The following is a 20,546-nucleotide window of genomic DNA, read 5'->3' on the forward strand; positions in this document are numbered from 1 at the left end:
ACATGGTATCGGCGTTAGGGGTTGTGGCATATGATCTGGATAGAGTATAATGGATATGACGACACAGAAACGAGGGAAGGAATACTCCACTGGATATTTTATCTATTCATATTCAGAAAATCATCGCAAGAGTATAACACTAAACTAGGCTGGTGAAGCATTGATTAAAATGGGCCCCGGTATGCCTAATCCTTCTTCAACGGATAATAAATCTCCTCCACTCCACTCCTGGTAATAACCATCATCTGCAAGCCATCTCCGACCTCAATATGTCTTTCGACGGCGCTAGTGAATGCATCTCGCACCAGCTGCTCAACAGTATCTCTTGGTAGCGGTTCCGCTTTCTTGGGCTCAAGGGCATGCCCTTCCCCGCTACCCGGAATATATTGGTTTTTGAAGTTGACCTGGTTGTCCAGGAACGGCATGATCAGACTTGCTGCAGACCCTGCAGCCCTGCATTGCTCTCTCTCGTACGAGCCAACCGGATCGTAGCTGTACAAGGCACCCTTACCATCCTCGTCCAAGCCCGCTAAAATAGCATGCACATAGTAGGGAAAGAACCGTTTCTGGTAAAGAATTGTTGACAAGCGTTGGGCACAGGCTCTCACGGACATGGGCTTTCCGTGTTGGTATTTGTACATCTTCACCACTGCATCTAGTCGCTCTTTGAGGGCCTGGCCATCTGCTGCGAAGCCCACGACTGACAAGACGATGTTGGCACCTTCGCCAGACTCGTCATCACCGCCAATTTTGAACACCTTGGGAACATAACGAGAGTTAATGTTGTATCCTGCAACGGATCGAGTATCTCCAGCCAGGATCGCGAAATCGGAGCCAGTAATGCCTAAGGTAGAGCCGCCGTTATCCGTATAACTGCCGTTGTAAGTTAGCTTAATACCTTTGATACAGTGAAGACAGTGATACATACGGATAGAAAGAGTGCTCTCGGTGGGGAGCACTGTTCGCATTGGAGAAGGAGTATCCGATGGCCTCGCTAAGAGGGTTGCCGGCAAGAGTCGTCATTCTTCGTAGAGTTCAAATGTGTAGATAGTATCAATTAGGATGAAGCGATAAAGGTTTTGTTATACTCTGGTCGTCTAATGACTGTGGATGTAGCGGAGGGCGTTCGTTATGTAGGTAGTTGTAGAAGTGAATAGTAGTAGGACCTCTAGCTGAGCTGTTGCTGAGCATCTGACGCGGTGTTGTAGCTGCCTTCTGCTTATATAATCACGCACAGCTTCCGTCATGGTCTGGGAGCAATTGTTACCGCGGAGTGAACTGCCGTCTCCAGGTTATCTAAAGAATTAGCGTTGTCTTTTTTGAGTCTAATGTCCAACTCCTACGCCTCCTTATAATTCATATTCTCACACGAGCGCTTTATCTTTGAAGCTCAATTGGCTTATCCGAAACCCGGAACGCACCAGGAACTGACGCCCAGTTATAATGCTTGGCTTAGGAGCGTATGAAAGCAGCAGTGACGAAGAGGTGGAAAATAATTTGCCCTCAGTACAATCGAAGGTAATTGGAGCATTATGCTGTGTTATCGGCCTTTACTAATATGAACCCGGTAGAAGATCGCAAGCCAGCAAGCGCAGCCACAGGAAGTGACAAAAGCTACAGGTGATTGGAGATATAACCTATTTGTCTCTGAATCTAATGGGACTTATTTAACATGTTACCAAAGCAGAAACCGCCAATGAAACCACACCATCAAAAGAGATACCTGTTCCAAACACAGACAGGCCTGTTCTTGGGCCGACGCATGAAGGCTCACAAAATCCGCAAGAGCAACCAGCCGAACATTCACAAGTCTTCTCAGCGGACCGAACATTGATCCATGACCTAACACTTCCTCCGATACCAAATCTAGACATCCCACCATCTCCCCCTGGCTCTCCTAACCCTGCAGCAAATGCCAAATTCGCACACTTCTTGACCCTAAAGAAACAGGGCATGCATTTTAACGAAAAGCTTGCCGGGTCTACATCCCTCAAAAACCCCAGTTTACTGAAGAAGATGATGGACCATGCCGGCATTGATGAACAAGCACAATATCACACATCTTTACCACCTGAAATATGGAACATCAGCGATCTGCCAAGTTGGGGGTATAAAGAGGAGCTTTTAAAAGCGCAGAGGGAAATTCAAAATAGGGCTGAAGAAAAGAAGTCCGCAGGACAGAGGGATGCTATCAACTTTGTGGCTGCCACGCCTAGCGAGTTCTCCCGTGCAGGCCCTATTGCTAGCTCAAGGCCAAAACAAAGGTAATATACGATGGATAGTGCAGAGTGCAAGTGTCACTGTCAATGACGGCCGGGACAGTATGACCAGGCGTACAATGCTTGGGAAGCAAAGAAAGGCCCTCCGATCCCAATGCCTATGATAGGAGGCCACTTTGTGAAAGGAAAGTTATCTGCTGATGATAGACTTCCTCTCACGAAATGACTATACAACGTCTATCTCTAGGGTCAAATAACCGAAAACGTAGCAATAGTGAGATACCCGTTACGTGCAGGGACAACCCTTTCTTACTGCAGTAGTAGGAGGGACACTGTCATCTTTAAAGGGGCCAATCTCCAAAAATCCTCCCTCCGCCCCTCAAAAAGGCATCTCATCCAATTAGTTGTAATTTGAAAATAAGTAAGACGCAATTAAAATATCTATGATCATTTCAAGTTTCTCTTGTAGGGACTATTATTAGGCTATACTTGGCAGTATCTAATTTTCGCTAAGCGCGTGTGTTGGCCTCCGATAGGCGCGGCGGGAGGTGATAGCATTGCTCACGTAACATGAGCTCCGTCAGCTCTACTGCCTACCGACCCGACCCCAGAACAGCGTCGATATCATCACAAGCTACTATTTCCTTCTCAAGCATCACTTTGAACTTCCACATCAAAACCACATTTTCCGGTATACTCAGTGAAAACACATACAATCATCCCTTCTAATATCGTTCCAATCGCCCATCATGAATCACTTTCCCGAAGCTTGGGGTCGCGTAAGAACATCATCGCATTAGATTATTGATGTCGCTAACAAAGTGCTGAAAGCCTAGGGATGACGTTTACGGACCCTACAACGCCTCATACCTCCAGACAACTGGCCCGAAAACCCACACTCAGTCACCTGCTGTGACTGGTACGTCGGTAGTGGCAGTCAAGTTCAACGGCGGAGTTGCCATTGCTGCCGATAACCTAGGTATAGCTGAGAATCATATTGGAGACTAAAGTCATACTTTGGCTGACGGCCAATCTTTTATATAGCATCATACGGGTCCCTTGCCCGCTTCACCGACGTGAAACGACTTCGCAAGTTTGGCGATTCTGCCATCATCGGATTCAGTGGTGACGTTTCGGATATGCAGTATATTGACCGACTACTGGAGTCCATCGACATCAGAGAGAATTACTCTACCCACGGAAACACGCTGAACGCCAAGAATCTTCATACTTATTTGTCGAAAGTCTTCTACAAGCGCCGTTCTGAGTTCAACCCCCTCTGGAACCACGTCTTGGTGGCCGGGTTCGATGGAGACAAGAAGCCATTCCTCAGCTCAGCGGATCTGCTGGGGACCACCTTCTCGGCTCCGCATCTCGCGACCGGCTTTGGTGCCCATCTTGCCGTCCCAATCCTTCGCCGGCTGTTCCCAGAAGAAAGGCCTATTGAGTCAATCACCAAGGATGAGGCCGTGGCGGCGCTAAGGGAATGTATCAAGGTTCTCTGGTACCGTGATGCGCGGAGTCTGGACAAGTACTCCTTAGCTGTTATTACTGAGGAGGGAGTTGAGATCCAGGAGGACCAGCAAGTTGAAGCCCAGAGCTGGGCATTCGCCGAGACCATCAAGGGATATGGGGCTCAGGTTAACTAGGATATGGCTTTGATTACATGCTTGTGCCACTTGAGTAATAGAACAAATCCAACAAAGTACGTATGGTGAAGTCACTGCGAACGTGTCTTGGTTGTAGGGCGCTATATATATGAAGATGCACAAAATAGTAGTCGTGATGGTTGGTGATCGGGATGCCACATCGTTCAAGGGACTCCTGACGGTCCTTGTTACACCCGATAAGCCCCGCGCCACCTGTTCCTTTCATTATTGATTCAGAGCTTAGAAGAGGGCTTGTCGAAGACAACGCGATTTAGGCATGATCCGACACCCTCAAGAGAAACCTCAACTAAATCACCATCCTTGAGCCAGAGCGCCGGCTTTCGACCCATACCAACACCTTGGGGTCTGAAGAAGTCAGCCTTGTACATGATAAGTGCGAAAGGAGCAAATAAGTGCTAACTTACGTTCCTGTAAAGATTACATCCCCGGGCAACAAGGTGGTACCCTGAGATAAGAACGACACTGTCTTGGCCACCTTGAAGATCATATCCTTGGTGGATGATGATTGGACCGTCTGGCCATTCAGTTTTGTCGAGATCTGCAAGTTGTTGGGATCAGGGATTAGCTTCGAAGATACAATACCTGGTCCAAAGGGCGCCCATCCGTCGAAGCCCTTGCCCAGCCCCCATTGCCCTCCACCATGCTTCAACTGCCATTCACGATGAGAGACATCGTTTCCAACGGCATAACCCAAAACATAGTCCAGAGCCTGGCTCTCGGGCACATTCTTAGCTTCCTTGCCGATAACGACAACCAATTCACACTCATAGTCTAGACCCTCACCCTGCTGGGCCATGCGGGATACTGGGACGTCATCTGTAGGCCCCGTAACAGAGGTGACGGGCTTGTAGAAGAGAACTGGAAATTTGGGCAAGGGTAGGTTTGATTCTATGGCGTGTTGTTCATAATTGAGTCCCAGACAACGCACGGTCCCAATGTCCTTTCTTGCCAATGGCGCCAGGAGCATTTTGATATCAGCAATCTGGTCTGTGACTTGGTGCTGTCCGAAAATGTCGCCCCGGATAACCCGTGCTCTCGTGGCTTGGGCAATGTCGCTCACGCCTGCTGACAATAGGGCGTCTCCATAATAAGTCTGGCCGTCCTTGGCCAAGAAACGAACCAGACGCTGTGCCATGAGACACAATATCAGTTCTTGAAAGAAGGAGTGGGCCAATGGAAAGGATATGGACTCACGGAAAAGGTAGCCATATCGATCAAAGGTGCTAATAGTAGTAGATAGTGATGATACCCGGTGTATATAGTAGTAGTCGGATAAAGTATATCAAGAGTAAATGATGTTTAGTAGTATGATGAATAGCAGCTGGAGTCTAACTAGGAGGTGATATAAATCTGTATTTCAAGACCAAGAGTGAGTTTGGTCTGACGAAGCTCCCACCAGCACTTCTTATCCCGATAGCTGACTAGTTACTAATGTTAGTACGGGAAATAGTTAGATAACGAAGAGGGGGTTTCTCCAGCTCCTCGGCTCCAGGATTCTCGGCCGGAAGGGGAAAGCAGCTCGGCTACTACGTATGGGGTAAGCGGATCGGCAGCCCCCGGGGAAAAAGCCGAACAAGCTACCAGTAAGCATGCTCTGCATTTCCGAACTTCTGAACTCTTCAGTCCGGTGATGCAGCTATACCACTACTAGCACTCGCAATTTCCTCCAATTTGCAACGACTATATAGATCCAATGGCTCGGCTGTCAGGTCTCCAAAGGCAGGTGCTGTCTCTGTATCGGACATGCTTGAGAGAAGCCGGGAAGAAACCCATTGTAAGCAAACACCTCGTCGCGCTGTCAAGGTTTTGTTTCACTGGCTAGCCAACGAACTTGGGCTGATTAGTTCTGCTACTTCATATACGGTAACTAGGAGACGAGAGAGAATTTCAGAGCATATGCTAGGTGCGTTCCTTAGTCGGGGTTCTTAATCGAAGAAATTGGTCTCCTGGCATGCTCGTTCTACAGTGTGCTAATCTTGAAACAGGGCCGAATTTCGAAAGAACTCCTCTGTTAGCAAGAAGGATTTCGGTGCGATAGAGTATCTACTACGGAAGGGGCAGAGGCAGCTTGAGATGTACTCATCCCCCGGGATTCGCAATATCCGGTGATTTCAATATCCTGTCGCTTGCGGGGCAGCCCCAGAAATTCAAAAAACGACCCTCCTCCTTTGGATGTAGGTGAATGGCCCAGTAAACGAAATATAGCATGGCTTTTTGCTCCCTATGATGCAACTTTTGGAGGCTTACTTCCTAGGGATGAACTCTTATATCACGTGATCGCGGAAGATTCGCGCGGGTTCTCGAACCGTAAGCCGCTTATCTTATCGGGTCGGTGACGGAAGGCTCCAGATGCATCTGGTGTCATCTCGCTCCATCGCTGTCGCTCCCAGCATCTGCCAGAACGCTCGGCTCGCTTCTGTATGACAGAGAAAGTTGGATGATGGCGTTTTCTAGAAATCCTCTGGTCGGGAATATAAGGATGGGATTCAACCAGCCTAACATGTTTGTCTGTACTCAGAATCAATTCAATCTCATCACAAGATAAATCAGAGACATTCATATCCTCTTTATCAACGATCCAAAAACCGCAGCTATCTCCTTCAAGATCATTAGCTTTCATCAAACACCCTTGACATCCTCAAACAAATCACAAACAATGGCTTACTTCCCTCGATTTGCCGGTGACTTCGCACCCTTGTTCCAACTTCTGGACGATTATGATGTCCACCGGTCTAGCCGCCCCAAGAACAGGAAGGCCACACCCGTCCGCTCATTCACACCAAAATTTGACGTCTATGAGGTGAACGACGTATATCACTTGGAAGGCGAACTTCCTGGGGCCGAGCCGAGCAACATCGAAATCGAATTCTCTGATCCACACACCCTGGTCATCAAAGGTCGCGTGGAGAAGAATGAAGTGGGCACCCCTCAGACAGCGGGTCAAACATCGCCGACAAAGTCACACCAGCCGACAGTTGAGGATGACGATGAAGACGAAGACAACAAATCAACCAAGTCCTCGGATAGCCACCCCACGCAGCTGGTCTCACAGAAACAAACCGAGCCAACCTCCAAGTACTGGGTTTCCGAACGCCAGACTGGCGAATTCTACCGCACATTCACCTTCCCGACGAGAGTGCATCAAGATGCAGTCAAGGCCAACCTGACGAATGGAATCTTGTCGCTACAGATCCCGAAGGAGCCTGCCCCTCAGGTCAAGAAGATCCGCCTCGAGTAAAGCGATCGATAATTATCGTCTCGGATTTTTCTTAGCATCGGTTTCCACTCTGCGACATTTTTTATCTTCTTGACTTACCATGGCCATACGATCTTCTGCCAGTTCACGCACTGATATGAATGTTTCTGCACCTGCATTATGATGGGGTTCTGTGGGCCAGGAGTACATTGGAATGATTGTTCATTTTCTGCATGTATTTAACTTAAGTCATCATGCGATGACAAATTAATGAATATTGAATTTTCTTATATATGCTCCTCGTAGAATACGAGTATGAACAAAAGATACCGACTGACAGCATCACCCACGACAGAGATTTTGTAGACATGTCCGATTTATCATCTTGATCTCTACTTACTGTAGATACTATTACCTAAGTGTGTGTTTATTACCACGGCCAGTACTCTCACTAATTGAGTTTGCAAGCGCTACCATCCTAATTACTAGACACCTCGCACAATAATCCAGCGAAAGCACATCATCCATGCACGAGGCATACATAAGTATGTACCGAAGGCATCAGATATCAGATCCATAGGTCAAAATGGCATACCACTAAATCCCACGAACTAGTCTTTCCGTAACTTTAATTTGAAAGTACCCTGGACAATACTCCGTAACTATGCAAAACTGCAGTCAAAAATCAAACCTACATATTACAAGTAATGTGAGATAAGACCGAAGAAAAGAAGGTTTCAACCCTTGCGTTGAGCGTCTTCCCAAGCACATGTGGTTGCTTCAAGTATTTTGCTTCAATATTATGCATGCAAGATGCAAGCTCCCCACCCCGTGGATACTATGGATTGAGAATCATTGCCGACTGTGGGTGGGGGTAGTGTCTGCGGCTCCACGATTTACACAGTAGTTACTCCATACTAGATAGATAGTTAATTTGGAGGGAAAACTTTGTGTGTACGATTAGCTAATATGTACTACACGTAACTAGTTAGCTGCTGGAATTCTTCAAACTAAGTTCTCAGATAACTCACTAGTGGCATGTTTGTTAGTCAAGGTCTGGATACATCTATCAGATGTGTAACATATTCTTTGGAACTGCTTGCTTACAAGTAAGAAGATAGTTACTGACCTACTCCCTGTATGCATGCAGCTTTCGCTCGGGTTGGGTTCGACATATGCCAGGTGGTCTCGGTCGTTTGGGCGTCTTCCGCCTTGGATTGCGCGCTTGATTGTAAGCATGCCCGATCCTTTGGATCACAAGGTAAGACTATCCAGCCTAGCTAACTGGGTATGAATGCACGGACACCGCCAGATCTTACTTGACTCAGTCCCCATTTATTGATGATGATGATGGAGAAGGGGCTCACCGCTACATTTGGTGTTTCGGACTGTTGGGCTAGATGGCAGCTTATCGCGGCTATGTAATACTACTTGGCGCTGATGAAGTGTTCACACGATACAGGAAGCCCGCAAAGCGGGGATAGATTGATGAGTATACGTCGCTTTTCTCCTTGTCCACTCCAAGATATGTACAAGCGGAGGGAAGGATCCAATATAGTTAATCAATCAAATGTCAAATAGTAAACACGAACAAAAAAACAAAACAAAAAATGGGAAACGCCTAGACTTTCCCGCGCCAGTCGAACTCTGATATAATACTATATAAATGAAGCACAAACAATCATCCAGGTTACCAAATGGGTATTTGTAAAGCAGTGGAAACGAATGAATAAAAGAACCAAGACCAAGTTGGCGCCGTAAAGGAGATATCCGCCCGTTAGACTTCAAAGTGGAAATCCCGGCACCGAAGCACAAGACTGATCGGAAAAGAAACATTTCGAAAGGGAATGGTGGCATATCATGCATGTGGAAGGATGCTGCCAAATAGTGACGCACAAGTAAATGAAAAAGTTGGAAAAAGCCATTGCATCAACGAAAGATAGTTGGTGAAGCGGCCTTGTAAAGATCTGGATGTTTAGCATGCCTCGTCAGCCTCTTCCGCTGACTTTCAATACTTCGGCTCCTAGTTCTTCCTCTGAACTGTCCAGATACCGGTCTCCCTGTATCCAAGCCTTTCACGCTCTCTGGGACTGGCACGTGAAGTGCATCAATATTTGGCATTGGTAGCCACGCAGTGCTCATCGTGCTGCTGCTACCCGGCACGTCGTGCTCCGTCACTGTAGTCATGGGCTGTTTCCAGCTTTTCTCCGATGAAGCTAAGAATGCTCCGACATGCTCCCATTGGGGGTATTGATGAGGTATAGCATCTGCAGAGGCAACTGACAGGCCAGGAGAGGCATTATCGAGGCTCCTCAATTGGTGGCAATATGGAGAGTAGGGCATTGTATGCCGATATTCCGGAGGAGTCGCGAATGAACTGCTCCTTAGGCGGGGTTTGGGGGGCATCGGTCGGAGGTCATGACACATTGACCATCTGTGGGACGGCCAGCCATGGCTGTCAACTCTGGGCCTTGCCCATGGGCCTTGAAGGCTTGAATGACGGTGTACCGAGGGCTCGTAGCCAAGTTCTGGGCTGTTCCTGGCATCCAAAAGCCCGTGGTCCCTTGAATTACCATTGAATGTGAATCTGCGGGCCACTGCAGGTTGGTGTGTGGATGTGCGAGAATCAGTCGATCGTCTAGTGGAACGAACGGAGGCTGCAGAACTGTATCCGCTGTCAACCGTTCCATGAGCACCTTGAAGTTCTCGATGCCCGTGGTCTCGGAAGGAACGTTCAAGCTGGCGGACAAACCATTTCTCCTCATCAGCGACAGAGATACCTTCATCTTCTGTTTCACTACCACGAAGTTTGTACGGTGTTGAAGTTGCTGGAGATCTCTCGAAAGAAAATGGACTTGCAGGGTGATCGTCAGGCTTTCCCACTTCAGTAGGTGGAATCTGTAACTTTGGAACACGGGCAGTATCGTTACATGGAACCGGAGCATAGTCTTGGATGTTTGAGATATCAAAGCTGGTTAGATCAACTTTTTCAAGTGCGCTGTCCCGGACGATCTCAGCTTTCCGGGATTGCTCAATTGCACTCTCAGAGGCATAGTCCTGGATGTTCGATAGATCAAAGCTGGTTAGATCCACTTCATGTCCGCTGTCTTGCACAATCTCAGCATTGTGGGATTGCTCGTCTGCACTTTCAGAAGCTAACTGCGGCTTCTGATTCATATGGTATGGCACCTTGTGGGTAGAGTGCTGGGGCTCTCCCGACTTCGTATCATGCGTGTGAATGCCAGTAGGTTCAGGATTCGGGCTGTTGGGACGGTTCAATCGAGTTCTGTCACTGGGGCATGGAGATGCAGAACCATTTACCACACGCAATGATCCTAACTTGAGAGCCCCTAAATGAGTATATTCGAACTCATTGGGTGTTGCTGGACGGAACCGGGTAGCCGGACTAGGTGATCCAGCAGCATCTTCGTAACCGGATGGTAACGGTCTTGGAAATGCAGATGTCTCGTTCAAATAGTTGAGTGACATCGTGGGTCCCCGTACAACTGGTGATGACAATCTTCGGGCTGTATCTCTTGGTGGCCTTCTTGTTGCGATCCCGGGCCGTGTTAGCAGCGATCGTCGACGGATGAGAGAAAATCCTTGGCTGTCTACCCTGAATAGTGTATTAGAAGACGTTGCCTCTTCGATTGTACTATGATGCATAGTACTTTGCGCCCTCTGAGGTGTGGTATGCGCAGAATACGCCCGTCTTGGTCGCGGTGGCCGTGCCATCAATGGTTGTGCTCGACTTGGGAGAGTTGTTGCCTGAAAGCTATTGTGTCTGGAAGAACGGCGAGAGACTTGACCGCTCATAACGGGATCTGGCATAGGAACGGTAGGAACGGGCGAGTACAGACTAAAATCATCTGGCTCTTTGACCATAGACTGGCATTTCCGGGCCCTGCTGAGAGTGGGCCATGGCTCCCCAGGTCGATAGGAGGCAGATGGAAGAGATTGCGACCTCCTTGTGCATACATCAGGCTCAGGGGCCTTGAGGGAGATGGAAGTTCCGGTCCAAGGGTCTTGCCAAGCAGTACAAGCAGGGCATTCTATAGGAGAGCTGGTGCCGGAAGTTTGACGAGATGCGCGGAAGCTGTTTGAAGCTAGCGTTGCCCTATTCGGAGGCGGTTTTGAAAGCCGATTGGTGCGGCGACGCTTTTCTTTGCTCTGTACTGAAAGGTAGCCTCCCATGGCTTCCTTCTTGAGTGAAAACCGGAGTGAAGGTTTCAGAAGAACCTGATCCTCTCACCTAAAGGTGCGAGGCCGACATGGGCAGGCCGCAACGTCAAACAATTCAACAAATGGCGTCCAGTGGCTGATAAACAAGTTCACTTCAGGGTTTAATCCGGTAATGCCATAACAGTGGTCAATCCCGCAGAAGAAACTTGGGTACCAACGAGGCTGGAAGCACCAGGCTCCTGCCTATGAGGTAGATAGGCCGAGAGAAGGTTTCAAAAACTTTCGACGACGTCAACCCCGGGTTGATTTGAAAGACTTAGTAGAACACGCAGAGGAAACAAGAGGAAGATTTTGGACGGGACTGGTTCGAGCTTTCGCCCGAAGCGCTGGACTTGCGACGCCTCAAGCTGGTAAAGAACCAGAAGAGCGTATTTAGATGATGGGGCAAAAAAGCAAAGACGGCCGACTATATAGGTAGCGAGAGGGAAGCGCTACCCAAAACGAAAAGACAGGACAATGAACTGTTGTAATAAAAAGGAAATACAGCACGGGCGGAATCAGCCACGTCCAACTAGTGGGTTTCCTCCCTCCTGATTTATTTTATACGGCAGATAGGCAGACAAAATGGAGATGTCAGGAGAAGAGGTACTGAAAGAGTAGTAGTGGACGGTGGAAGACGACGAAACCAGGAGTGGTGGAGGATGTATTATGCAATAGTAGAACAAAGGAGGTACAAGAAGGGGAAAAAAAGAATATTATCAGATTACCGCAATCCTGGTCGGCCAGATAAAGATGGGAACAAAAAGGAATAAAATAAAAAGAAGATAATAAAAAGAAAAGAGATCAAAACCAAATCGAGAATAAAAATCAAAAACACGGGGTTGAATGGGATGAAGCGGATGGAAAAGAAAGATCGATTAAGAATCGTAGCTGGGGTAAGTAAGGGAAATCAGATACATAAGTGGAGTGGAGATGGACTGGGCTGCCATGGTTGAGGATGCACGAAAGACACCAGAGTGACGAATGCGTTTATCCACAGGCAACTGTAGCTCTCACGGACAACGGAATGGGGAACGAGATAATGGATCGGCAGGTTGCAGACGGTCGGAAAAGGGAACCAGCTTCTGACAAGATCATTGTGTAAGAGCGAGAGACCGTGTGTGTGGATGTGGATGTGGATGTAGATGTGGATAAGGGTGTCAGAGTAAATGGAGCTAAGAAAGAGCAAACACACCCGGACATTATTCACCAGCCAGCCAAGGTACCATCCAATTTTTTTTACCCTCTTCGACAATAGGAATTGGAGAAGGATGTGTGGATGGAGCCATGGGAATGGACGGTCAAGTCAGCCTTGGACTGGCGTGGCCATTTCAGAACTCAGACTTTCGGACACAACGCCATCCCTGAAAGCGGACAAGTCAAAGCAAGAATTGCACCGGCGATGCCCGCTAGAAGCACCCAAGAAAAAAAAAAATATTAATAAACAAAATTAAAATAATAACCATACCTAATACTAAATAGAAGGCAAGAAAGGGAAACGAATGAATGCATGAGGAGGGAGGGGTATCAAGGGTATCATTCTATTCCGTAGTAACTAAAATCAGTAATTTTGTTTACTACTGTAGATTGTTAATTCAGTTGTCTACTTTCGTTGAGCTATTATTTCATTCCGTACGTAGGTCGATTGATTATTCTTTACCTCATGATTATCATTCGCGGATTATGATCATACCATGCATCGTCGGATGTTTGTCTGATGTGTCTGCAATTATCTAGTTAGTTATTAGCTATTTAGCAGCTAGTTTAGCTGTACTTCTATCTACTTACTTAGTATCTCATCGCTATCCCTTAGGGGGACTGGCAGAAGCTCTCCCTACCAGTTATGGATTAAACAATTTTCCTTAGTTCGACCCTCATTAGGATCGCATTTGGATCGCCAGGACCATCGTCTGTTTTAGCTCCAGCCGTGGATCCCTCCAGGGGTGGAAAGCTTGATGACGATGGAGCCTTGATTGGTGCTGGGCTGGCCGCAAGCAGAACTAGGCGACTAGTTCTTCCTTCCGGACCTTGGTCAGTGAAAGTAGTCAGGATGTTACGGAGGAGAATGCTGTTCCCGCCTCTCCGAGTTATGGATCCTTGGTTCTTGACCACCACCACCTCCTCCTCCTCCACCTACGGGATAGAAGAAGCTGAAAGAATCGATCGCATCCCGTCTTTGGTTAATAATATCTAATGTATTATACTCCGTACGTCCCGATGCTATCCTTGAGTACTCCGTACTTCCCATTCAATCGCACAAGTAACCTACTCCGGACATGTGTACTTTTTTGACTTTGGACTACTTGAGCATTTTACTATACTACTATACTACTACCATTAGCCACCGCCACCACTACCACCATAGCCTCCTATTGAACAACTGGATCGTAAGTTAGTCTGCACGCAGTACTCGGTACTACTGCTGTTGTTAACTGACTAGTAAGTTAATTTACTAGTTAAGTTAGTTGTTCGGCTCTAGTTTAGTCATGTCGGTATTTTAGCGTCGTTTAGATTGTTCTGCCTAGTTTCCACCGCTTCCCCGCCCCGCCCTCCGTCTGTCAATCCGTGTTCATTCAGTCAGTCTCATGAAGTAGGAGTACGTATACTACAGTAGTAGTAAAGGGAGATGGCTGGGGGAAGTAAGAGTAGTATCATGATTATGCGACTCTAGTAGGACCTGTCTGTCAGCATCGACAGCACCGACATCAGCTCCAACACCCCCCCGCACTGTCCATCTTCCGGATTGATCTCTCTTCTCAGAATTCAAATTTACCCTTTTCATTATCGGTGTATCATAGATGGGTCAAAGATTCAGAGATAGAAACCCCTTCGAGTCAGGTCATCTCCGATTGAGTCCTTCTTGGTTCCATGGTTCCATCTTTTACTGCTTTGGAAACCTTTCCCGTTCCGGCGCTCGGCTCGCTACCTCCTGGTCGGGTCATCCGAAAGCTCCAGCTAGACACTACTTACTCGTTAGATGTCCCGCCCGCAGCTGCGACGTAAAAAAAATCAGAAAAGAAAGAAAGAAAAAGAAAAAGAAAAAGAAAATACTGCAAGCAACAGGAGAGGGTCTCCAACCCGAGAACGGACTGGTTAGTCAACCCACATCCCTCACGAACTGGATCGCTGTCCTCTGGGGCGTACAGAACCAGTGTTTCTGCAACGCAGACGCTTCTGCAGCGCTTGTCTGTCGGTCAGTGGTCGGATTACACCGCGTCTTTACCAGTCGTATGGCGTCTTCTCTTTCCAGTCGACCGACCTTATCGGGGTTCCCTTTGCTCACTGCCGAGGAATTTGAAACTGCCTGTCACGCCTTTCTAGATCGGATTCACGTGGTGGATGATACCAAGGTGGGATGGTCCTCCATCCGTCTCGATCACCGGGTAAGTTAGTTGCCTCGCTTCATGTCGTTCGACTTTGTTCCACGCTCCTTCTCTTGTTGCCTGTCGCTTGCGGGAAAGTATCCTTGAAATCTGCGCGACAGGGATTCGAGAATTGGTTAGGAAGATGGACCTGAACTATACACTTCAGTCCTTTCTCCTCCCCTTTCTTTCTTTTTTACCTCTTTTCTTCACCCCTCCCCCCTACTACTCCCCACTCTCAGCTAAATTCATTAGGCAACCGGGCCCATCTTAAGTATTGCAAGGGATATCGGTCATGTGGGTACTCGTGATCGCGACGAGCCCCTCCCGGACCCAGCGATGATCGAAGAACTACAGTGGGAGGCCTCGGAAGAAGATCCCGTCCGTCGAACTGGAACCCTTTTCATTGCGCTCTCTCCATTCTACGAGCATAGTCTAACATAAAACAGGAAGCTCTCATTCGTGCGCCCGAGACGAGTGTCCGTTTACAGGTAATCTATTATATTCTGCTTTCTCCCACGTACCACGTCCCTGTCTTGTATTTCCAGTTACGGCAGGACAACCATCCGGGGCCGCTGGGAATTGACGCGGTCTACCAACACCTGGTACCGGAACAATACAGAAAGGAACTCCAGAGCATTGGCATCATGGGTGGTATTAGTTTTGGCGTATGTGCAAGATCTCGAATCCCTAGCCCAAGCTGGAGCTTATGCTTCGTAGTATCATCCAGACTCCGGAACTCCAGCGTTTTTCGTTCATCCATGCCAAACAACGGATGCGATGAGGCACATTGCAGGACAGCTCTGTCTCACTCCCGAGACTTATCTCATGATTTGGCTCGGGTTGGTGGGTAACCGTCTCGGTCTTCAGCTGCCCAAGGAACTCTTCACAGTCGAAGGCATGAAGACATTCCAAGGCACTGCGTCACACAGTTTAGATTGATCCAGAGTACTTCCTCCCCTCTCAGGTTGGATCCCCCTGGCCTGGCCAACGTATTCCCGGTACATAAGCGAAGCAATTAATCTTCATCCGATGAAGCTTCCATTGGCACATCACTGTCCTCGTCCATAGGGGCTTCCTCTTCGTCGCTCTCTTCCTCACGAGGCCGTTTGACACCTTGGCCTGCTTGAGCTTCTCCATTGACTTCTCCGCTGGGCTTCGACGGCAAAGCCGCCGATCCTGGGGGCCCGCTAAAAATCGATTTCTGGAGCTCTGTGGATGCTCCCGTGGTTTGACCGGCAGGTGTTGTAGTGGGCACATTATACGTTCCGCGCAGCCGGGCAATGACGTCCGAGGGACCTTTAGCATACACAATTTTCTATATTCCCGAGTCAATGAGCGAGGAACAACCGCACTGCACTATGCAAAAACATACCATTTGTTTGCCGAAGAACTCAAAGCCCTGGAGGGCCCGCATAGCCTGTGTGCTAGCCTGGACATCTTTAAAAACAATATGGGCCTGGCCGCGCATCTTTTGGGTCTTCATGGCGACAACATCGAGAACGGTGCCGTAGGTTGAAAAAAGCATATAGAGGGATAACCGTAGGTCATGCTTGCGCAGCTTGTCTGGGAGATTGGTACAATACAAACTGCAAAATTAGATCAGTCAGGGTGCCCGTATTCGATTTAGGAAGTAGTATCCAAGACTTACGTTTGGTTAGGCAGTCCAGTGGCTGAAGCGGGTTTACCTTGACCACCACCGCGCGTTGGAATTACTCTGGTTGCCATCACTGCAGAGCGACAAAGAAGACCCGAGGGGAAAATAGAGCAGCTTCCCAACAATACCTCGAGCAAAAGACCGAAAAGAACACCCCGTCCAGGGAAGGAAGCCAATGGAAAGTGAAACCCGAAGATAGCACAGCTTGTGATGCGAATGAAGTTGAACCTGGATTGAGCGCGAAAGGTCATGTGACATATTATCTAATCATGGCCAATCCCGCCCGCGTCATCGTTCGGGGCCTAGCTTGGCTGTGGTATACTGCCCACCATTCCCCCTCCCCCTTTCCGGTTGGTAACCATCATACTTTACCTCAATTCTACTCTCTCATTCACACGGCAGTAGAGAGCTCCTCCTGTCGTCTACTCGCCATGGCCGCTCCCGAAGCTCACCACCTCTTCCATAACCCAATTGCCGATCATTCTTTCTCTCCGGATAAGGCGACCCTTGCAGTTGCGCGGGAAAGCAATGTGGAGCTTTATCAGAAGTCCGGCAACAAGTTCTCGTTGACCGATGAACTCAAGGGCCATGAGAAGACTGTGACTGGAGTGGATATCGCTCCCAACAGTGGACGTATTGTTACCTGTTCTCAGGGTAAGTTATCCTCATCCCCTTGTCCTGCAATAGTCCCGTCTAAGTGACCACGGGAACAGACCGCAACGCCTACGTCTGGGAACGGACCCCCACGGGTTGGAAGCCAACGCTGGTTCTCCTTCGGATAAACAGGGCTGCTACATTTGTACGGTGGTCACCTTCTGAACAGAAGTTCGCTGTTGGATCTGGTGCTCGCGTGATCGCGGTGTGCTATTTTGAAGAGGAGAATGACTGGTGGATCTCGAAGCACTTGAAGAAGCCCATCCGCAGCACTATTACCACCCTTGCCTGGCATCCAAACTCCGTTCTCCTGGCTGCGGGGTCGACTGACTCTCATGCCCGGGTGCTTTCCAGCTTCATCAAGGGTGTCGACACCCGCCCGGAGCCCAGCGCCTGGGGTGAACGGCTCCCCTTTAACACAATTTGTGGTGAATTCCTGAATGACTCGGCTGGTTGGATTCAAGGTGTATCCTTCTCTCCTAGTGGAGATGCACTTGCCTTTACTGGCCATGATAGCAGTGTCACCGTCGTATACCCTAGTGCGCCGGAACAGCCGCCTCGGGCAATGTTGACCATCGCTACTCGTCTTCTGCCTTTCAACAGTCTGATTTGGAACGGCGAGAACGAGATCATCGCCGCAGGCCACGTATGTCTCCTAAAAATTCAACTTCAGCAGATGATCCATTACAAAATATATCGCTAACAGGCATTAACAGGATTGCGAACCGTACCGCCTTCGCGGTGACGAGAACGGATGGCAACTTGCTGGGACCATTGAAAGCAAGGCAGGGCCGGGTGCTGGGAGCGCTCGCGAGGAGTCTGCTCTTAATATGTTCCGCCAAATGGACCTCAAGGGACAAACCCAAGCCGACACCCAACTCAAGACTACGCATCAGAATACTATTAGCACCGTTAGGGTCTACGAGGAGGCCGACGGCGTCGTCCGCAAGTTCAGCAGTAAGAGATACTCCCCTGATAAGTTATGCTGTGGTTGCGCTAACTTTTGAATAACAGCGAGCGGAGTCGATGGCCGCGTTGTTATCTGGACCATCTAGACAACAATTCGTTGTGCTAGATGTGCTAGATTTAGCTCAAAGGCTCCTCCAGCATATTGAATGCATTGGATCCTTTACTGCATCACAAGAATATGGAGCTTGGAAAATAGCTTCAGGTAAATAGAATCTGACCATTTCATGTACACACCATAAATAACAAGGGCACTTGAAGTGCTTCGTATTTGATGGCCCTTTATAAAGTAACAATTCAACTGCTAGTTACCCTACAAGCCGTAGTGACTAATTCGTGACGGCGTAATATGTAGGTATGATCGTCCCGTAACTTTACGCAAGGATACGTACATCGTGACCGACTCCGCATCACGGGGTCAAGTCAGGGTTCCCCAGATTCTCGACGTCACGGGTTTACCAAGTCTCTCTTCACTTTCCCAAGTTTCAACCACGACTTTTTCAGCTGCTGCACCGCAGCAGATACTACCAAAGACGATGAAGAAACACTCAGCGCTATGATAGCTCTTAATGTGTTGTTCAATTCCTACTCCTTAATCCTCACCTACTTCTCCTTTTTCTTGCCCATTCGCGCATTCATTCGCCTAGAAACGGATCACATACCTTCAGGTCAGGATTTACGCCCCATCCCCGAGGAGACCTACAACTCTCTGGATGAGCTAGCGCGTGTGGTCGATGTCGCCTACTGCGTTGGCAGCACTGGGCTTCAGAAGCCTTTTCAGTGCCTGAGCCACTGCAGTGACCTCAAGGGGTTTGAGTTAATAACCGTAGGTTGTCCTGCCGTGAGCGGGAGACTTTGAATGATTAACCTCTAGCTAGACATGGAATACTGGGCCGTTTCTTTCGGACTCTTGTGGATACATAGCGGTTTCGCACTCGCCGTCACCTAACCGTATCATTGTCGCTTTCCGTGGCACCTACTCCATTACCAACACGATTGTTGATTTATCTGCCTACCCGCAAGCCTATGTGCCGTATAACACCGGACATAAAGATGGAAAGAATGAATCAAGCTGTTACAATTGCACTGTCCACGCCGGATTCTTCACTTCGTGGCAGAACACTCGCTCGACGATCCTCGACCACGTTGCAGCCGCAAGGGAGCAATACCCCAACTATGAACTGGTTCTAGTTGGCCACTCGCTTGGTGGGGCAGTTGCTGCGCTGGCTGGTATTGAGATGCAGCTGCGAGGCTGGGAACCTACGGTGACGACATTCGGAGAACCGAAGGTCGGAAACAAGGCCTTTGCCGAGTTCCTGGGTAAGATATTCCGGTTGGACGAGGACTCCGCATGGCGGTTTCGCAGGGTCACGCATGTTTATGACCCTGTGCCTCTCCTACCACTGGAAGAATGGGGGTATGCGATGCACGCGGGAGAAATCTTCATCTCCAAGGAAGATCTTCCCCCATCAGTGGATGACGTTCACTTCTGCGAGGGCCCTCACGATGCACGATGCATATCAGGGGAGGGAGGGGAAATGGCCTTGGCGGTCGCTCTTCATGATTCGGCGTCTCTGGCTGCAGATGCGAAGTCGCGGGCTGGCTGGGCTGACGCTGAATCTACCGAGCAGCACGATATGCCAGACGGGCATACTTCTCAAGCACCCTTGCACGTGCAGGAAAGTGCCATGAAACACCGAGGCTTATTTGATCTGCCTAGACGATTTATCCCATCTAGATACCAACTGTGGGAGCTCTTATTCTCCCATCGGGACTACTTTTGGCGGGTTGGGCTCTGCGTTCCTGGTCGTGACCGGGCAGGCAAGGGGTGGTGGGCGTCGGATTTGTAGTCCCGATGTTCTTCTTGACGACGAAGAGACGACGCAAATCATACATGGCTGTAGGAACGAGTGCACGTATGAAATGGTGGACTTGATCAATATTCCTAATCTCAGGCGAGTCACGTATGCAGCAATACAGCTAGCTAAATTCTATGAAACCATAAACCCCCAGATCAATCCTCTCGAAGTCTGCATTCGATGGGCTGAGCTGAGCAATATAAGCACAAGCACATGATCCACAACACAAGCAAGGGTCACGAGTAAAACTGAACCCGATCTGCAAGCCACCTCCAATTCCCACAGAATAACTTAAAACCAATCTCATCACCAGACAGCTGGGGACACCATAATGAACTGAAACCGCCGCATAGTGAAAAACGCCCAAAAAGATGGTTCTGAAACCGCATGACAACTGAATTTCACCCTTCCATTCATGCATAATATGGCTTCCCTGCGTCGAACTCAAGTTATATCTTGCTCCTTATTGCATATCTATGTATCTATGTACTCATATCACATTAAGTCGCTCATTAAGTAGCACTCATGATTTGTGATGTCATGCGGGCCCTTTCGATGAATATACAAACGTATGTATTAGTAAAAATATTTATGTATGTATGCATGTGTGTGTGACCTCAGCTAAGCCTAATACTGGGTTCAACATGACACTACTACTACTAGTAGTAGTAGTAGTAGTTGATGCAACATCCCCTCTCAGAAGGCGAGTTCATACTATAGGATGACTATCGTCATAGTACAT

The 20,546-nt window shown here is 48.5% G+C and overlaps 11 protein-coding genes across 11 annotated transcripts; 7 read left to right on the forward strand and 4 right to left on the reverse strand.

Moving 5' to 3' along the window:
* Positions 1-185: 185 nt before the first annotated feature.
* Positions 186-1,023, reverse strand: prs3 (proteasome core particle subunit beta 6; the record flags this gene model as incomplete). The annotated part of the gene is made up of 2 exons (XM_035495134.1): positions 186-873; positions 929-1,023. The coding sequence occupies 2 exons, from the start codon at positions 1,021-1,023 to the stop codon at positions 186-188; spliced, it is 783 nt and encodes a 260-aa protein (XP_035351027.1).
* Positions 1,024-1,443: 420 nt separating this feature from the next.
* AtWU_00019 (HCNGP domain-containing protein) lies at positions 1,444-2,268 on the forward strand (the record flags this gene model as incomplete). The annotated part of the gene is made up of 3 exons (XM_035495135.1): positions 1,444-1,518; positions 1,572-1,620; positions 1,688-2,268. 3 exons carry the CDS (start codon positions 1,444-1,446, stop codon positions 2,266-2,268), a joined length of 705 nt encoding a protein of 234 aa, XP_035351028.1.
* A 700-nt stretch (positions 2,269-2,968) lies between these two features.
* pre4 (proteasome core particle subunit beta 7) lies at positions 2,969-3,868 on the forward strand (the record flags this gene model as incomplete). The annotated part of the gene is made up of 3 exons (XM_035495136.1): positions 2,969-2,998; positions 3,051-3,198; positions 3,264-3,868. 3 exons carry the CDS (start codon positions 2,969-2,971, stop codon positions 3,866-3,868), a joined length of 783 nt encoding a protein of 260 aa, XP_035351029.1.
* Positions 3,869-4,101: 233 nt separating this feature from the next.
* AtWU_00021 (fumarylacetoacetate hydrolase family protein) lies at positions 4,102-5,098 on the reverse strand (the record flags this gene model as incomplete). The annotated part of the gene is made up of 3 exons (XM_035495137.1): positions 4,102-4,234; positions 4,294-5,015; positions 5,084-5,098. 3 exons carry the CDS (start codon positions 5,096-5,098, stop codon positions 4,102-4,104), a joined length of 870 nt encoding a protein of 289 aa, XP_035351030.1.
* A 484-nt stretch (positions 5,099-5,582) lies between these two features.
* Positions 5,583-5,998, forward strand: AtWU_00022 (succinate dehydrogenase assembly factor 1; the record flags this gene model as incomplete). Its single annotated transcript, XM_035495138.1, has 3 exons — positions 5,583-5,663; positions 5,761-5,792; positions 5,875-5,998. 3 exons carry the CDS (start codon positions 5,583-5,585, stop codon positions 5,996-5,998), a joined length of 237 nt encoding a protein of 78 aa, XP_035351031.1.
* A 547-nt stretch (positions 5,999-6,545) lies between these two features.
* Positions 6,546-7,127, forward strand: AtWU_00023 (Hsp20/alpha crystallin family protein; the record flags this gene model as incomplete). Its single annotated transcript, XM_035495139.1, has 1 exon — positions 6,546-7,127. One exon carries the CDS (start codon positions 6,546-6,548, stop codon positions 7,125-7,127), a length of 582 nt encoding a protein of 193 aa, XP_035351032.1.
* A 2,342-nt stretch (positions 7,128-9,469) lies between these two features.
* Positions 9,470-11,279, reverse strand: AtWU_00024 (uncharacterized protein; the record flags this gene model as incomplete). Its single annotated transcript, XM_035495140.1, has 2 exons — positions 9,470-9,624; positions 9,659-11,279. The coding sequence occupies 2 exons, from the start codon at positions 11,277-11,279 to the stop codon at positions 9,470-9,472; spliced, it is 1,776 nt and encodes a 591-aa protein (XP_035351033.1).
* Positions 11,280-14,536: 3,257 nt separating this feature from the next.
* AtWU_00025 (ATG3/ATG10 family protein) lies at positions 14,537-15,610 on the forward strand (the record flags this gene model as incomplete). Its single annotated transcript, XM_035495141.1, has 4 exons — positions 14,537-14,689; positions 14,924-15,049; positions 15,118-15,336; positions 15,389-15,610. The coding sequence occupies 4 exons, from the start codon at positions 14,537-14,539 to the stop codon at positions 15,608-15,610; spliced, it is 720 nt and encodes a 239-aa protein (XP_035351034.1).
* A 76-nt stretch (positions 15,611-15,686) lies between these two features.
* Positions 15,687-16,396, reverse strand: AtWU_00026 (U2 snRNP complex subunit MSL1; the record flags this gene model as incomplete). Its single annotated transcript, XM_035495142.1, has 3 exons — positions 15,687-15,986; positions 16,044-16,257; positions 16,320-16,396. 3 exons carry the CDS (start codon positions 16,394-16,396, stop codon positions 15,687-15,689), a joined length of 591 nt encoding a protein of 196 aa, XP_035351035.1.
* A 360-nt stretch (positions 16,397-16,756) lies between these two features.
* Positions 16,757-18,034, forward strand: AtWU_00027 (WD40 repeat domain-containing protein; the record flags this gene model as incomplete). The annotated part of the gene is made up of 4 exons (XM_035495143.1): positions 16,757-16,979; positions 17,039-17,625; positions 17,696-17,936; positions 17,994-18,034. The coding sequence occupies 4 exons, from the start codon at positions 16,757-16,759 to the stop codon at positions 18,032-18,034; spliced, it is 1,092 nt and encodes a 363-aa protein (XP_035351036.1).
* Positions 18,035-18,501: 467 nt separating this feature from the next.
* AtWU_00028 (lipase family protein) lies at positions 18,502-19,795 on the forward strand (the record flags this gene model as incomplete). The annotated part of the gene is made up of 2 exons (XM_035495144.1): positions 18,502-18,771; positions 18,824-19,795. 2 exons carry the CDS (start codon positions 18,502-18,504, stop codon positions 19,793-19,795), a joined length of 1,242 nt encoding a protein of 413 aa, XP_035351037.1.
* Positions 19,796-20,546: the final 751 nt, after the last annotated feature.

The sequence above is a fragment of the Aspergillus tubingensis genome (genome assembly GCF_013340325.1).
Source record: "Aspergillus tubingensis WU-2223L DNA, scaffold_1, whole genome shotgun sequence".
NCBI classification, from domain to species: domain Eukaryota; kingdom Fungi; phylum Ascomycota; class Eurotiomycetes; order Eurotiales; family Aspergillaceae; genus Aspergillus; species Aspergillus tubingensis.